Source organism: Rhinichthys klamathensis, unplaced genomic scaffold (genome assembly GCF_029890125.1).
Source record: "Rhinichthys klamathensis goyatoka isolate OS25496 unplaced genomic scaffold, OSU_Roscu_1.1 h1tg000310l_1, whole genome shotgun sequence".
NCBI classification, from domain to species: Eukaryota; Metazoa; Chordata; class Actinopteri; order Cypriniformes; family Leuciscidae; genus Rhinichthys; species Rhinichthys klamathensis.
The window spans coordinates 718,272-737,396 of NW_026606828.1; the positions used below are offsets into that span (position 1 = coordinate 718,272).

A 19,125-nucleotide genomic window follows, 5' to 3' on the forward strand; every position below is an offset into this window, starting at 1 on the left:
CCATGAATTCTTTAAAAAAAATCATATTTCTTGAAAATGACATTGATAAGATGAGGGGGAAAAAAAGAATGCATAAAGAGTGTAAATATGATCCATATTTATCCGTATTTATTACCTATGAAATTTTGACAACGCATTCTTTTTGGATAAATTTGTCAATAATAATATTTATTTTCTTTAAACTTTATGGATTACTTAAAAAAAGTGACTTTTTTTGTTGCTTTGAGACAAGAATTTGCCTCAGACACCCACCTCGTGTCTGAATACACAGATCTGTACTGTGAAGTAAAGCGTAACCCACTTTACTATCCATAGACAATGGGAAAGGCAGAGAAATGACAACTCACACTATAGCCTATAGCTCACATGACAATACTAACATGATCAAATTTAGCACTATTTGTTTAAAAAAAAAAAAAGATTTAGCACTTCACATAGAGAATGAGTACAATGGGGCTAGACAATAGTATGAATGTTAAAGGGATAGTTTACCCTAAAATGAAAATTCTGTGATCATACTCACACTTGTATGAATTTATTTCTTCTGCTGAATACAAAAGAAGATATTTTTGAAGAATATGGGTAACCAAACAGTTGATGTTCCCCCTTGACATTGACATGACTTCCATAGTATCTATGGTTGTGGCATCAGACACCCAATCCAGCAGATGGCGCTCTCAAACACGTCCCAAAAGCCCGGAAGTGACGTTCATCCCGCCGCCGCACGCACAGAGCAACAAACCCAAGCTGTCGAACTGCACGCGAGAGCAACGTTTACTGTGAAAACAACAGCACACTCACAGCCCACATCACATCTGTGCTTTCATACCGTGACGCGTTTGAGCACATCTCGAGCAGATACAGCGATAGTATCACAGAGAGAGCAGCAGAACTGCCGAAATCCATTGAACCCCGCGGTGAAGTCGGACACGCTGATGGCGGCGACAGTGGAGGATCTCTACCGTAACTACGGCATCCTCGCCGACGCAAAAGAGGATCTCAGCACGGTAAACAAAGCCTCGTATATCTGTGCTGTCGCTCGATATAGCAACAATACTCTTTAGATATTCCGTTTGAGTGAGATTTTTGTTAAATATTAAAGACTGGTGTGTCTGCGAGGCCTCCTCGGACTACTAGCTCATTATCCCTAATAGCTTACGATAGTTGTTTGTGTGTTTTTGAGTAAATAAGCTATCAAGTTCATCTGCGAGCATTTAGGGTTGCTGTGCATCCACGAAGTTTTCATTCTGTATGCAACCGATGAAATACTTTGGTTTCTTTGAGGTTTGTTGAGGAGAAAGCTATCGCGTTGAAGGAAGGCTATTGCTAACGTTACGCTGTGAGCGTAGCGTGTTTGTGAATTCGGGTTTCCGCTGTGCAGCGCACTGTAACACTGATGAATAATTAACAGCGTAGGATAGGCTTTCAAGAGGGAGGATGAGTGAATTTACATAATGCAAATCTTGTTCTTATTCTGGGGAAAAAAATTCAAATTTGTCCTTATTCAGGGAGCATTACATCTGATGAAATGGGCAAATGTTTGAAATATCGAATGTATATCCCTTACGAAGATTAACCATCGTTTCACTACAAATAAAACTAAAAACTAAAAAATTATGCTAGGCTAACCTTAGTTAAACCATGGTATTTGTCGTAAAACTGGTTACACAAATGGTAATCCACCCCCCAAAAAACATGGTTACTACACTTTTGCTATAAAACCATGGTTAATTTTCGGAATGAATATATGTTATTTATTTATATATTTTACAATAAATAATTTTATTTGATCCTTGTTCACCTAGGCTTCATTTATTTGATTGAAATTACAGTAAAAACTATAACATTGTGAAATGTTATCACAAATTAAAATAACAATTTTCTATTTTAATATATTTAAAAAGTAATTTATTCATAAGATGGCAAAGCTAAATCGATTTTAATTGGTGCTCAGTTAATAATAATTGTTCATCACAGCAAATATTATTGGGATCTCAGCAATATATTACATTTCAAACTAATTTCTAATAAAACAAATATTTTAAATCGACTCGATATTTAAAATATTATAAGAAAGACTTTTCTCAAAAAGTAAACATTAAAAACTTAATTATTGACCGGTTGTGTATTATTAATCATACTGTAACTCAATGCTTCATGTATTAAAATATGTAGGCCTATTAAACTTAAAATACATTAAAAAAAACATTGCTAGTATTTTTTTCAATTATCATGGTAACTCTTTGTTAACATTAGTTAACATCAACTAACAATGTACAGGACTTATACTGCATTTATTAATCTTAGTTAATGTTAATGTTAATCTAAACATTTACTATCACATTGTAGGATCCTTTAATAAAAGAGGTAAAAATATATTGCTCGTTGTTATTTTATGCATTAACTCATGTTAACACCTTATTAAGTGTTACCGATATCATTCATATTTCAAATCAATATTATTAAATGTCACTTATTTTTATGTATTGTTTTTCAGCACAAAGATGCTTATCAGGTCATTCTGGACGGCGTTAAAGGAGGTGCAAAGGAGAAGCGACTGGCCGCACAGTTCATTCCTAAATTTTTCAGCAGTTTTCCAGAGCTGGCCGATGCAGCCATCAATGCACAACTCGATCTGTGTGAGGATGAGGATGTATCCGTGAGTACATCATCTTGTCAGGGATTTGCATGTTGTGGGTGGTGATATCAGAAAACACATCTCTACATTGTTGGCTGTTCTTTTCTGATCACAGATCCGAAGGCAGGCTATCAAAGAGCTCCCCCGTTTCGCATCAGGAGAGAATTTACCCAGAGTCGCAGACATCCTCACACAGCTGTTGCAGACAGGTAGCCTACAGAGATCTCACATTTACTAAGAACATGGTTTTTAGATAAAGTACTTGCATTTGTGCATAAACTATTGCATCTGAATGACATACTGTTTTTCCAGCTGTTTGATCCAAGTCATTTCTTGTCATCTCTTCTAGATGATTCTGCTGAATTCAATCAAGTTAACACAGCTTTGATCTCCATATTCAAAATTGACGCAAAAGGTATCTATTTCCGTTATGCTCTCTGTGTAGAATGTGGTTTCTGTTAATTCTGCATATAAAATACTGATTGTTTTTGTAATTTGTCTTTCATGGCTAATAGTCGTATGTTGAAGGTGAAGTTGTTGTCCTCTTTTACCCTGATGTCTTTCTTTAAAGGAACTCTGGGAGGCTTGTTCAGTCAGATCCTGCAGGGAGAAGATATTGTTCGAGAGAGAGCGATTAAGTTTCTCTCTACTAAATTGAAAATGATGCCAGATGACACAATGACAAAGGAGGTTGAGGATTACATCTTCATAGAGACAAAAAAGGTACCAGCACTCCATTCAGATTTTTATTTTCCACCCATACATTACTCAAAAGTTTAGGGTCTGTAAGATTTGTAACTTTTTAAAAAGAAGTCTCTTCTGCTGTCCAAGGCTGCATTTATTTGATCAAAAATATAGTAATTGTGAAATGTCAAAATTGCTTTTCTATTTGGATAATTGTAAAATGTAATTTATTCCTGTGATGCAAAGGATCATTACTCCAGTCTTCAGTGTCACATGATCCTTCAGAAATCATATCAATACAATGATTTGGTGCTCAAATAGTTCTCATTATTATCTATTTATTTGAAATGGATAATAGTGTATGTTTCAAAATATAATTTTAGATGTCGTATTTTTAACCAAATATCATGAATTATAAATTCAGAAAAATTACGTTTTTGGAGAGTCCATTTTACAACCTGAACTAACCTTGCCTTGTCATAAGAAAGGTCAAATTGGTTGCACCACATGAGTTTGATGTGATGAACAAAGTTTATTTTGGCCTTGGATCGTCCTCACACTTGACCTGTCTCTCTCTCATTGTCTTAGGTGCTAGAGGATGTGACGGGGGAGGAGTTTGTGCTTCTGATGCGTATCCTGTCCGGGCTGAAGAGCATGCAGACCGTGAGCGGGCGGCAGCAGCTGGTGGAGCTGGTGGTGGAGCAGGCCTTCCTGGAGCAGGCGCTAAACCCTGCAGATGCTGACAGCGTCGACCGGCTCTTACAGTGCACACGCCAGGCCTTGCCACTCTTTTCTGTGAGTGAAACCACAGCAACGGTCAGCACTTCAAATATCTCATGCATCACACCGTGGTGGATGTGATCAATCTATATAGTTTTGTTTTTCCAATAATCTGCTATTGAATTTGTCAGTTTCTGGCAAAAGTTCAGAAGCCTGAATAAATTGTCCAGCATCTGAAACTAATGAGGGGCATTTTTTGTTAAAAAAAAAAATGGTGTGGCCTCAATATTTCACCAAACTAATTTTTTTTATTAATGTTTTTATTGTTTTATAGCTTTATTGTTAATGTTTTCCATTCTTTTCAAACTTTTTGATTAATTTTTTTGTGTGTTTGTTTTGGTCATGTCTTCCACAAATATATTTCACTAGTAATGGTGCAAATCACAATTATTGACTTTTGTTTTTTGTCCTTGTCTCCTCCAGAAAAATGTGCATTCTACTCGCTTTGTGACATACTTCTGTGAATTTGTTCTGCCCAACCTCAGTCTGCTCACCAGCCCTGTAGCCGAACTGGACATCCAGCTTGAGGTGTGTATCACATGATGGAAATCACAGAAGGATCATTGGTCAGAAATTGTCTGAACCCTAAATATAATCTCTGTATATTAAGCTTGGATATGAAAGCGATTTTACATGGGGGGGGAAATGAGACGCTTTTAGAATGCTAGAAATAAATGCTTGAAAAGAAAATATTTTTGCTTTGTAGGTACTAAAGTTGTTAGCAGAGATGAGTCCGTATTGTGGGGACATGGACAAACTGGAGGTCAACCTCAATATGCTTTTTGAGAAGCTACTGGTAAAGGCATACATTAAACTCCTGAATTCAGAGAAATTTTGAAAGTTTTCCACTTCAACCTCTTTGTCATCAAACATCCTCTTATTCTGTGTTTTTGTTCCCTTTCTCTGTCCCCTAATGCCTTCAGGAGTTCATGCCCCTGCCACCAGAGGATGAGAATGGAGAGAACGCTGCGAATGAAGAGCCCAAACTACAATTCAGCTACGTGGAGTGTCTGCTCTTTAGCTTCCACCAACTGGGCAAAAAGCTACCTGACTTCCTCATCGACAAAATCAGTGCAGAGAAGCTGAAGGACTTCAAGATCAGGTCAGATCTCACATTATTCTGCAGAAAGACAACGGATGTGTTGCTACTGAAAACATTTTAAATCTTGAAACATTTGCATCATTACTAGAATTGTTACAGTATGAAGAAAAATCATTAGTACCAATACAAAGTTTCATGATTCTTAATACCAATTTCGATGCTTACAGCAAAGACAATGCTTTTTTAATATGTACACACAATACTGCGCAAATAAATTAATACTTCTGTTCAGTGAGGACACATTCAATTGATCAAAATTGACAATAAAAACATTTCTATTTCAAAGAAATGCTGTTATTTTGAATTTTCCAGTCATCAATGATTTCTGAGAAAAAATGTATCCAGTTTCCACAAACATGATTCAGCACAACTGTTTTCAATAATTATAAATGTTTTTTGAGCAGCAAACAAGGGCGTAGGAATGACTTTGACATTGGGGGGGACATATTGGCCACTATGAATCATGTCCATCTCACCACTAATAGTAACATACAGTATGGTGACGTGTACAACGTATGGAATCACAAACAGCAAATAAATCATCCATTCTGTTTATTATTAGACAAATATTGGAGTTGGGAAACATAAAAGTGTACAAGCCCCTCCTAAAAAAGAAAGGAGAGTGGCACTTTACAAGGCAAATATTTGATTTGTAACCCCAAAACAATTAAAAATACAACGTAGTCACATACGGCTTTGGAAACAGGCAGGGTCTCTAAGGTAGGTATGTGATATAATAAGTAACAAGGAGCTAACCTTTTAGCTTTTTTTTTTTACACACAAGATGAAACAATAATTTCAGAGGGATTTCAGGATAAATGCTTCCATTACCTAGGAATTCAAAACATACTGTGCATAGCCTTAAAAAAGCTATTTAAAAAAAATGTATTTAAATGTCACATAAATCAGGCCAGGAATGATTTATTAACAAATCCCTCAGAAAATATCTTCAGAATATCTTCAGAATACTGCTAAGTGTATAAACGGAAAGTTTGGTGTACATGGATGCTACATAGGCGGAGATGTTTGTACTGGAGAATGACAAAAAACTCATTTTAAGAAAACAGCATTTAAAGATTTAAATAGGGGAATTTAATACATTTCTATTGGAAAAATTTTTCTCAAAAACAAAATAAATGCTCAGGCCCTTATTAGTAATAATATATAATATTTATTTCAAGCTCATGAAAACTGATTATTTAATAACATGGCAGGCATATTAAGGCCTACAACTGCAGTAACTCAATGAATTAACATTGGCAGAGTACACCACGTGATGCGTCTGAGCGAATCACGTTAGCAGAAACCAGCAGTAGACAATGAGATTTTGTCATTAGCTTTAAATCCCCCTTTGGACATTCACGATTGGTTACTGATAGGAAGGAAATGTCCAAATTTGGGTTACATAGCGTTGTGCAGGAGACTCGGAGCTTTACAGCGATACCGGTCATGACTGACTTCAGTAAACAGACAGAACTCGGCATTACGCGTTGGAATGCTAACTTCTTGGTAAATTCGGGAGAAACTTACTGCCGCAAGTAAACAAAATGTAATAAAATAAACATCTTTATGCATCTTTAATCGTCATATGCCTCGTATCCATAATTCAATTTTAAAAAGCTTGCTAATTTCAACCGCTTGACTGAGACTAATTTACCTCATACAAAGTCGAGTCTTATTCCAGTTCAATGCTGGTGCGCACCGGTAATTTAGTCAATATGTTCCTAGTGTAATGTTAACTTCTCTCTACCAATCAGATGCACCGAGTGAGGAATATGAAGCTGGTGATTGGCGAATGGTGATTATTCAAACATAGCAAACATGGGAAGGTTTGACTTGCTGGCAAAACCGAATATCTTCTTTGTCGCACTTTTAAAATAAAAGTTCAAAATGTACAGTTTTTGTCCCTGCAGTATAGGCTAATTTTTGGGTGGGACACATGCAGCATTTTTCAATATTGAGGGGGACATGTCCCCCCCGTCCCCCCCGGTTCCTACGCCACTGGCAGCAAATAAGCATTTTAGAATGATTTCTGAAGTATCCTGTGACACTGAAGACTAGACTAATGCTGCTACCATCACAGGAATAAATTACATTTTAAAATATATTCATATAGAAAATCGTTGGTTTTAAATTGTAACATTTCACAGTATTACTGTTTTTTTTTTTTTTTTTTTTTTTTTTTTTTTTTTAAATTCAGCCTTATTGAGCAGAAGAGACTAATTTTAAAAAATATATAAAAAGTTACTGACCCCATTATTTGGCTATTGTTTTTTATTAAACAACTAAATTATATACAGGGGTGCACAACCTTTTTGGTCTGGTTCTCAAGGGAGCACCTGGAGACGCTGCTTGATATTCACACTTTACACGGCACACTTATCCTACAAGCTGTCGTCATCACTGACTGCTCTCCTCGATATCTTCTTTTCTCTCCAACATGGTAGATGAGAATGATCATGTTTTATTTTATTTTATTAACTTTAAAGGGGGGTGAAACACTCAGTTTCCGTCAATCTCATGTTAATCTTGAGTACCTATAGAGTAATATTGCATCCATCATATCTCCAAAAAGTCTTTAGTTTTATTATATTTATAAAAGAAAGATAGGCTGTACCGAGTCTTTCCGGAAAAAGCTGAGCGGGTGGAGGCATGCCGTGTGGGTGGAGCTAAATAATCACGAGCGCGCGAAGTTTTAGAACATTTGTGTTAGTGATCGACCGATATATCGGCCGGCCGATATATCGGGCCGATATTTGCGGTTTTTACGTGTATCGGAATCGGCCGATACGCGGCTGCTGCGTTCGCCGATAGTTTTTTCCCGGCATTATTTATAGACAGGCGTCCACAGGCAGCTCTGTGCTGCTGGAGACGCTGCAGTTCACGTGCAGACCCTGCACTGTCCCTCCCCCACTAGCAGAGTGCAACCTGCGCTTCAAGATAACGGTAACTTTTAAACTTTCAAAGCATCTTTTAACTGTTTGACTGCTGAAATATTGTCAAACACTTTGAAAATGGAAACACGTTGCTCTATAACTGTTATGTGGTTGCAACTATATAGCTAAGCAAGTTTGTGGGTCCAAATGGAAAACGCGAATGACTCGTCTATAAAACTGCTTGCTTGCCATTGTATTTAGGGAGCTGCAAATAGCTGTAGGCTATCCGTTCAGTATGCATTAGGGCTGTCAATGAATATTCTAAATACGAATATATATTCGAATAGTTTAAAAAAAACTGAATTTTGAAGGTGAAAATTAATATTCGAATGTGGAAAAACACGCCCGCGGTAGCAGACTAACGTTACCACAGCACAGCTCGCTCGGAGCGCTCAGTGTCGGTTCTATGTACTGTGAAACTTCAATTAATGTATTTGTTTCAATCACTGAATGAAGCCTGCTATATACCTTAAATTGCTTGCACAAAACTCTTGATCAGCACTCAACATTTGTTTGTTGTTCATTTAAGAGAGAGAGAGAGAGAGAGAGAGAGAGAGAGAGACTGCGAGTCCGGGCGAGCCAGAGTGAGCTCTGCGGTCTTGGCCATTAGTTGATTTAATCGTTTTTTTGTAGTAATACGTTGTCAAATATGTTTAAACTCAAATAAGCTGCTTAATACTAGTAGTTATGTCTCTTTGTATTAATTTGTCCTGTTATTGACGTAATGCGCGTCATTGACCAAATGCACGACGATATGTTCAAATGTTTTTTTAGAGGGAATATACAAACGCCATTTGAGCAATTTTGACAGCCCTAGTATGCGTACGGTAGCTGTTACGAACACAGGTCATAGGATTAAGTAATACCAACGTTGTTCCGTGCTTTTTGTGGGAGATTTATTCAGCGACCACCTGGCTGAGGTTTGGACGCGTGTGGTGTGTGTCTCCCTCGCCATCGCAGTGATATTAGACATGCTCATTTTATTTTATGTAGAAAAATTTAAACCATGGCAGTAAATAGTTTGTTACTTTTAAAATGAAGTACAGTGTGCACTTTATTATGCTGGTTGCTACTGTGTGCAATAGTGCAATTATTTTATTTATGCTTAAATATTTATTTTCAGCAGTGAACTTTTTTTTGTTCTACCTCATGTTTTTAATATTTGTTAAATATTGTTTATCTACTTGTTCTTGTTCTACCTCACATGTTTTTACTATTTGTTAAATATTGATTTTTTTACGTTAAATAAATGTTACTTTTATTAAATTGAGACCTGTAACATTTGTTAACATCATGTCATTTTTATGATGTAAATTGAGGGAGCAAAATGTATCGGCTCCAAATATCGGTTCAAGAAAATCGGCAGCCCGTATCGGTCATCGGCTAAGGCTGATGGGAAAAAAATCGGTATCGGTATCGGCACTAAAAAATCCATATCGGTCGATCCCTAATTTGTGTGTCTACTCGTGGTTTATGAAGACATGATTTGGTTTTACAATAAACAAACAGACACCTACAGTAGCCACCTAAACAAATGTATTTAAACAAACACAACATACATCGCATGCTCCATAGATACATTAACTATTCGTGATCGTGTTGTTTAGCCTACTAGCTGTGCTTAAGTTACACGCCGATAGACACACAGATATTTGAAGCAGTTCTACTCACCGCCTGCGGTTCCAATGCAAGACCGTTAACCTTTAGTGTTGGGACTGCTCCGGACCATCCTTGAGAACTTAACGATTAGCAAATCCGGCTTCGAACTGGGCCTTGTTTATAAAAAAATCATCCTCGAAATGCATGGAACAAACAAGAACACTTGCACAACTGTGTTGATGTTCTGGAAAAACAAACTCCATCCACTGGTCCCTTAAAGGGTTAGTTCACCCAAAAATGAAAATTCTGTCAGTATTTACTCACCTTCATGTCCTTCCAAACCCATAAGACTTTCTTTCATATTCAGAACACAAATGAAGATATTTTTAATGAAATCTGAGAGCTGGATCACTCCTCCATACTAGTCCATAGGCTTCTTCAGGGATTGAACTTGCCGGCCTCGAAAAGTTATTAAAGACATCGTTAAAATAGTCCAAGTGACTACAGTGGCTCAATCTTAAGTTTATCAAGCGACGAGAATACTTTTTGTGCGCAAAAACCCCCCAAAATAACGACTTTATTTCAACTATTCATTTCCTTCTCTGTGGGCCTCGAGTCAGTTCACTAGTGTAATAGCGTAAGCTTCTGTTGTACGTCACACGCATCATGCACATGACCAGCGTCGGCCAATAGTGAGCCTACGTGTGACGTAGCTCTACGCAATTACACTAGTTAAACTGACTAGAGGCCCAAAGAAATGGACATGAATAGTGGAAATAAAGTCGTTATTTTTGTTTGTTTTTGCGCACAAAAAGTATTCTCGTCGCTTGATAAACTTAAGATTGAGCCACTGTAGTCACTTGGACTATTTTAACGATGTCTTTAATAACTTTTCGAGGCCGGCAAGTTCAATCCCTGAAGAAGCCTATGGACTAGTATGGAGGAGAGTGATCCAGCTCTCAGATTTAATCAAAAATATCTTAATTCGTGTTCCGAAGATGAACGAAGGTCTTACGGGGTTGGAACAACATGAGGGTGAGTAATTACTGACAGAATTTTCATTTTTGGGTGAACTAACCCTTTAACGCTTGATTCTTTGGGAATCTGTGCAGTGTTGTCTTGCCTTGGCATTGGCAACTGAAAACACACTTCTTTGGTGACATATTCGAGCGCAGTCGATGCACAGCGCTTTGATGGGCATAGGTTACGGCTATTGCTCTACAGCTGCGCGCACGACCTTCCGAGAGAAGTGCCCTTAGGACCGTATAAGGAAATTCCGGCGCATCTGACGTCATACGCGCCCATACTCGAAAAAAACTTTCCGAAACTTGTGACAACCAGGAAGGAGTATTTTGAGAACAGAAATACTCAAACGTACAACTTAATTTTCGAAACTTTGTCCATGTTTAGCATGGGAATCCAACTCTTTAACAGTGTAAAAAACTCACTATGCATGAAATAGCATTTCACCCCCCCTTTAATGACACAGACAACAGCAGGAATATTAGGCTGCTGTCACTTTAAGATCGCATGCAGGGACCGAATATACTGACACACATCCGGTTTCTTTCTCAACTCTTCACTTATGACATAACGGAGAGAATACTTGACGAGACAGGTATTTTGACATTTTGTGTGTGTGTCGGTTCAAGCGCAAGTAAAGACGAATCAATTTCGGTGTTCAAGCGCTGTCGTTTCGCTCCTCCCTCTTTCGACTCTTTTTCCGCGTTTAAAATCATTTGAATGTGTAAATTGGCAAGACAAAACACGTCAAAATGATAAACTTTCACTCTATGATGGTTAAACTGGGCAGTTAATCCACGAATCACATGCGTGCCGAACCGTGGACCCCTAATAATTAATAAACATATTTATCATCATGATTGCTATCTGACCAGAGATGGAGAAAAATCGTACTCCAGTAAGTAAACTAGTCCCTGTCCCCAAAAATGTTGGTACTCAAGTGCTTCCCTCCACGCTTTCTGATGCGCGTCGCTTATTTTTACCACGCATGCGCACCAGTTTTGTGCACTCCTGATTATATACCTTCTTTGTGAAGGGCAGGTCAACAGTGCATTTAATTATTTATTTTGTTTATTTCACAGGTTACAGTACTTTGCACGGGGGCTGCAAGTATATATTCGACAACTGCGTGTTGCTTTGCAAGGCAAGACTGGAGATGCACTGAAGACAGAGGAGGTATATCATCACACTTTTTGCAGTGATCTTTGGTCTGTAAAAGTAATAGAAATAATTTAAAGCTTCATAGGATTTATAAAACCACTGCAGAAATTAAATTCTACTTGGCAAATCCAAGTTGTTTTAAAGAAACTGGGAAAATACAGTGAAAGAAGTCACATGAGAATAGAGCTGCACGATTAACCGTTTAAAGGCTGCGATCTCTGTGTCTATTAAACCTTTGACAAAACCACGCCTGAACATTCAAATCTGCATTCACACTGCCGCTGACCAGAGAGAGCAGTTGTCATGTATAGGTATGAAACAAATTTAGTGTTTCCAACCACATAGTTTCGTTATTTTTGTTACAAATATTCATATCACAGAAATACTGGAATAAAAGTTTATAGTTTAACACTGATGTCTGCAGTAGCGATCAAAATAGAGCAATTCTTTTTTTACTTTTGAAAGTAACAGGGCGCTTTCAAATAGACCTTTATCACACTTCCTATTTCCAGTAAGCGAAGCAGTGTATCGCTTCTTCCGGTACTATCGCAACGCAATCAAAACTAATGCCTGAATCCTCTAGCTGGTGTTACTGCTCTAATTTTAAACAGACACCCTTACATCAGTTTTCACGATTTCCTGACACAAAAAGAGTTGAGGAAAGCATGGGTGAGACTGATACGATGGGATAAAGGCTCTTCTTTTAAAATAATAAGTGGGAGTACATTCGTGTGTAGTAGAATTACGCATTTTGAAACTAAGGATGTTTACATTAAATCTTCAACCAGCTGAAATGTTCCTCCTATAAATATATTTCCTTTTTAAATGTGCATTCTGAATAATAAATAGATTTATTTCCAAACTAACCTGACGCAATCCAGTGCTCGTCTTCTCATTAACAGTGTTTTTCTCCTACTGATCATATTTCATAAATGTTGAATTTACATGTTTAACTGAATTTGACTGATAAACACCCTTACGAAAGTTTATCATGGTTTTATTATAGAAAAATGTATTAACCATGTTTTGTTTTTTGTTTTGTGGATTAATTACCGTTTGTATTACAGTTTTACTACAAATGCTATGGTTAGGAAAACCATGGTTGATTTGTGGTTACCATCGTTGAACTATAACCAGGTTTTATTTGTAGTAAAGAGTTGAGTTTGAAAAATCCTGTACACAGTAATCATCAGAATATCTCTTCTCCTGTCTCTGAAAATGTCCAGATTTTGAAATCATCCTGCGCATGCTCATTTTAAGAGGCGTTTATTCAACTAGGTGTTCAACTAGGTCAACTAAAAAAATATACATATAACTGGAAGAATTGATACACTTGAATTGATACACCAGGTGGCAACACTTGACTATCCTGTGTTTGTCATTGAATCATACAGATTAATTATTTGAAATAGACTGCAGCAATAAAAAATTTGTCAGAATCTCTACAGGGTTTCCGCCGAGTCATAAAACGTCTTAAATTTAATAATAAGAATTTTAGGCCATAAAAAGGTCATAAAAACGTCCGGATTTTCCATACAAGGTCATAAATTACATTTAGCCACGTCTTAAATTGATATGCTCATTCATTCATTCATTATCGGGATATCATTTTTTCTTTATAAAACGATATCAAGAGTTCGATAAATGTTCTATAATGTTTATGCGCCAAAAGCGGAACGAAACTCATTTGAACCGCGCGCGCCTCACGGACTGTGTATCCGCTCGGCTCAAAGTCCAAACGGCAGCGCGAGCTCACTAGAGCAGCAGACGCGTTTACTCTGATCGGCCTCGGTCACTAGATCCAGTGCGAAGCGCTTGAGTTCAGCGAAGAACACAAATGTCTCAGTGATTTAAACCAGTTTAAAGGCAGATGAAACCGCGCTGACGAACAGGAGAAACACTGCGCAACGATACAGTCAGAAAGCTTTTCCATCTACAAATTCCCATCATTTACCATGGATTTACTGTAACGTTAGCCTAGTATATTAACTGCACCATGAAATGTGGGATATACATATTGAATTGTATTATATTATTAATCTAGACAATGTATTAAATGACTAATGAATATAAATACAGTATTTAGGCTATACTGTTTTTCATACATTTCATGAAGATACGTGCCATCAAATTCAGGCAACACAAACCTTATTCAAGACTTGAAACAATATCCCCCATTAGCACATGCAGAAACTAAGAAATACATTTTCCAATAAAGATATTAATTTTGTTAAGGAAAAATGACAAATGTTTGAATGTTCTACCTACATATTTGTGAAATGTTCTCGTGTTTGACTTTGTCATGATATGTTCTGACAATAAAGAGTAGTTTAAAACCACAAGTAACGCTCTGGTTTCTACAACTTTCACTTTAGGAGCAAAAATCTGCCTTTAAACTTGAAAGAAATAAAGATTTTACATTTATCGTGATAATTATCGATATTGACTGATATATTATCGTGATATTGTTAAGTGTTGTTCCTGTGTTGTTGATATTTAGCAAAAGGGAGCCTTCAGTTTGTTACTCTTAAGAAAATGGAACCTTTAAATAATGAAACTTAGTACTTTTTTTGAAAGTCAATTAAAAAAAACTTTTGAAAGGAAGTTATTTTTCGTAATTCGTGTAGGTCATAAATTTAAATCATAATGGTCATAAAAAGGTCTTAAGTCTTAAATTCGACTGACTAAACCCTGCAGAAACCCTGCTCTAGTAAATTACATGTTTTGTTTGGTTTGTCTGTTCAGAATCGTGGGAGAATTGGGATCTCTGTTTGAAAAAAAAAAAAAATCATGATTCTCAATTTATCCAGAATTGTGCAGCTCTAAATGATAACTTTCAATTGCTTCTTTTGTTTTTCCTTCACAGAATAAAATCAAAGTTGTGGCTTTGAAGATCACCAACAACATAAATGTTTTAATCAAGGTAACATTGAATTATTCTTATTGCGTTTCTTTGCCGTTTTTATATAGAATTTTGAACATAAGATCTTATTTGTTTTCTCTTATCTTCACTAGGATCTGTTTCATAACCCTCCATCCTATAAAAGCACAGTCACTCTGTCCTGGAAACCGGTGCAGAAGAGCGAGGGGGCGGCAGCGGCAATTGGGTACGTTCACGGATCAACTTTGGCATCCAGACATCACCATGTTTAGTCTGCTTATTAAAGTTTTTGCCATGATCTCTGTATATCCTACAGCCAGAAGAGGCACTCTGGAGAAGACATGGGGACAACAGCGACAACAAAGAAGCTTCCCACAACTTTGCCCAGGAGGGACGCCCGGCAAATATACAATCCGCCCAGCGGGAAATACAGTGCCAGCATTGGGAACTTCACATATGGTGAGTGTCTAATCAAATCCTATGCAGTAGTACTGTGTGTGTGTGTGTGTATAACTGATCTCTGATGTCATCTGTGCCCTCAGAACAACGAGGAGGCTTCAGGGGCGGCAGAGGCCGGGGCTTCGGAGGAAGAGGGAACAGAAGCCGAGGCCGGATTTATTAAGAGGACTGCATATGTTTCTATACCCATGCAACTGCATTACCACAACACAACAATATCTCTGCTGTGTTGACACTGTTTCTCCCCGCTCGCCCTTCCAGCGTCTCACAGACCTCCATCCATTCTGTTCCTCTCCACATTGTTTTTTTATTTTTTTTTCTTGGGTGTGTTTTTGAAAATCCATACACAGCTTCTTTTCAGTGGTTATCCCTTTGGTTACAAATGTGTGGATTGTTTTTCTTTCTGGATCATCATTGTGGAGCAAAAGACTGCCAAGGTGTATTTGATTTTTAAGTGTTTTTGTATGGTGACATGCATCCTTTGTATCTTTTTTTAACTTTTTAATTTTTCCGAGCTTTTGTTGGTTCAAAAATCACAAATTTGTAAGACGTAAAAATAATATCCTTCTGAATTTTATCATAAACTTGTGTGGGTCAAATCTTATGCTATCTTTCTTTTTTTCAAGACATAAATATTTAAGTTTGTATGACGCCTCATGTGACCTGATGTTTGTTTGTTAACTTAATTATATTGAGTTAAAATATAGATTCCCCTCCCCAAGAGAGAAGTAAAATATTTCATGGAACTTGTCCTTTTAGAGTAGGAATACCTAGTCTTGTCAATCTATTACACAAATAATTTAAGCAACCAAACGTTTTCGAATATTGCTTGCGTAGAGTTCACTTTCAATTTTAAAAAATTGTGCATGCTTAGATTGTAGAAGATATTGAATGTTTTTGATTTAAGCAGATCAGACATTTATGTATCGCAGCTGGTCGTTTTCATTTCAAACTAGTTTTTTCACCCACATTAAAAATCTTTTTGCATTTTTCAACAGATTCTCGCAGGTTCATTTATAAATATTGGGGGACATATTTCGTCCGAAGGTGCCATTAATCTTGGATGCACATATTCTCTACCAACTTTCATGTGCTTAAGAGATAAACTGCTCCTAAATGTATTATTTACATTTATGCATTTGGCAGATCAGTCTAAAGGGACTTGGATTACATGTTCTTGGTATTGCACTGTATTGTTTGAGCTACAGCATATCTAGGCTTACAGAGTTTAATGTCTGTAATACATACTGGTCTATGTGTGTTGCAATCTCCATATTTCATGTGTTTTCAGCTTAGCAATCTTTGAATTTAAGGAATATTACACAATTTAACCACAGGTCATAACTGTAGTTAGTCTGGAAGAATCACACCACTAGATGGCCATCTACGTTTACAGGTTAGAACAGAAAAAATCACATTACATTCAAAAGGTCGATTTAAGATATTAGAGAGGGAGTTTTAACAGTTTAACAATTTATATATACTTTATATATATATATAATCACAGATTTTAATCCAATGCCTAATACCATCGTTTTTTTGTGTGTTGTGCATATTGTAGTTAACACCAATATGCATAGGATTCATTCATCTCACAATTGAGATAAAATTATACTCTTATGTCAGTGAAAAGTAATGTGTAAAATCTAAAAATGCTAAGGTTTGTGAGATGGTTAAATTTAGTGGTATGTGTAGAGTTTAAGGATAGACAATATCATTAACTTAAAATAAAAACAAGTGGGCCTACATAGAAACCACATAAAGGCAACTTTATTTTAATATAAAACAGCTACCTAAATGTGAAAATTAGTTCACATGATTAATGGATGTCATAACTGCGTCATGTGAAATGTATAGCAAACAAAACTGGATTGTGAGGGTTAAATCTGTCGAGTTGTGTCCGCCAAGCTCCAACAGTTCAGCCCTTGACCGCCAGGTGGCGCTATCAGACCACTCAAACACAGCGTGGCGCGCTCGTGACTAGGTATTTCCCAAATCACTCACTAGCTCTTCAGCTCCTCACGCGCCATCTCACGCGCTCACTGCAAGAGATGAAGTGACTGAATAAGAAACCTCTTTATGATTCTGATCGTGTTAAAGACGTGCTTTGCCTTTGTCGTTTAACAAGACCGATTAAAGGAACGATTAAAATCGAGCTCGCCAACATAGATGGGATGCAACATTAGGCGTCTGGTAGTGATCGGCTATTTTTGTAAGACGTGATAAATCGATGGACCAATCATGAAGTGGGCAAATAGGCTGGCACAACAAGCGTACGATATCAAACAAAATGTTCATGATACTGCAGTGAGCAGGTGGGGCAGCACTGGCTGTATTGGATGGGGTGGAAAACCACCACAAGTCGACTAATCAACGCATTAAATGTGCCACTTTACACCATATGCCCTTACCTAACAGGTCACCTGAGGTTTCACAAGGTTCACTGATGTTGTGTTTTAAAAACTTATATAAGAAAGAACTGGAACTAAACCAACTGATTTTCGTGACGTTGTAGTTCCGGTAAATGTAAACAGCGTAGGCTACTAGGATCCTCGCGCTGCGTCCGAATATCCCTACTTCTATAAGTAGTTAATATAGTAGGCGAAAAACAGTATGTGAGCCTAGTAACGTTAGTATGTCCGAATTCATACAAACAGTACTTAGACGAAAAGTATCCAAATGAGCTACTACTTCCGGCGAGATTTGTGCGAATATGATGGTGTCCGTGTCCATCATTGTGTCGTTGGCTGCGTCCGAAATCGCATAGGCCTACTCTCTTGAATAGGTAGCACTACTTATTTTTAAAACGTAATTGCTTCACGCCCGCTAATGAAATATGTTATATAGTATGAAGAATGTGTGTAGGATGAATGTAAAAACTGGACGTAACGTTATGCTACTATATATTCGCCATGATGTCATTGTCATGTGACCTACCACCGTCAGTTGTGTTGCTTCACTGTCACTCATAAATCTTTTCCTGTGGCCTCATCGGACATCCATTGTTTGCACACTTCAGAATCTCGCCGGAAGAAGAAGCTCGTCCGGTTACTTTTTGTGTACTCTTTTATGAGTAGGCTACTGTGAATTTGACTGATAAACACCCTTACGAAAAGGGGTGTTTGTCGTTCAGTTGTTCATAAAGTTGATCATATAGGCCTAGCTACTTTAAACAGTTCTGTTGTATGGTATTTCCAAAAGATGAATGAAATATGTTTTACATGTTCACATTTTTTATTTAACATGCTGTATGTTGAGAACCAATTAATAGTTTGTATTTGTGCCGCCTCTTAAAAGTCAATGCAGCTTTTGCAAGAATTTCTTTCTGGTTTTCTTACGTCTGTTCTGAAAATTCTGAAATCCGAAATAATCTCATCATCGGGCAACAGAACACACGGGTGAGTAAACGCAATAAAAATAGCTTTTTTTTCTCAAAATGTTCCTCCTTTCTGTCTCTGCTTCAAAAGTAGGACCGTTAACCGAACAGTAAACAAATCCGAGTGTGAATCGGAATCATAACCAGAATCGTTCATTTCTTAACGATGCCCATCCATCCCTATACTTTTTTTTATTTTTATTTTTTTATGATGCATTTAACTAAATGCCATACATATTCATTTGTTCCCAGTGTTCTGCAGTGGAAGTTGGAAACGAGTTGTCGCACCCTGCAAACACACGCGACAGAAGTATGGCTGAAGAACTGCAAGAAAAGGAACGCTATCTTCTTTTTCATGAAAGAGAACCATCCGCCCCCTCATGTACAATGCCTGGAATAGTAACAGCACTGCCAGGCTTACTAAATATAGCAACCAGTGAGTGTTAACATGTCAAAAAGGAACCCGAAAGAAGTGCTTTCCACACG

The 19,125-nt window shown here is 37.3% G+C and overlaps 1 protein-coding gene across 2 annotated transcripts; it reads left to right on the forward strand.

Moving 5' to 3' along the window:
* The first annotated feature begins 698 nt into the window (after window positions 1-698).
* On the forward strand, window positions 699-15,608 carry api5 (apoptosis inhibitor 5). Of its 2 annotated transcripts, none has more exons than XM_056271008.1 (14): window positions 699-1,007; window positions 2,498-2,659; window positions 2,754-2,847; window positions 2,988-3,053; window positions 3,210-3,361; window positions 3,911-4,138; window positions 4,526-4,630; window positions 4,809-4,898; window positions 5,026-5,204; window positions 11,845-11,938; window positions 14,790-14,846; window positions 14,939-15,030; window positions 15,121-15,263; window positions 15,347-15,608. In XM_056271008.1, the coding sequence occupies exons 1-14, from the start codon at window positions 936-938 to the stop codon at window positions 15,424-15,426; spliced, it is 1,614 nt and encodes a 537-aa protein (XP_056126983.1). In that variant the 5' UTR covers window positions 699-935; the 3' UTR covers window positions 15,427-15,608. The 2 variants fall into 2 exon arrangements, with proteins under 2 accessions (XP_056126983.1, XP_056126984.1); XM_056271009.1 differs by having other exon boundaries at window positions 3,911-4,117.
* The last annotated feature ends 3,517 nt before the right edge of the window (window positions 15,609-19,125 follow it).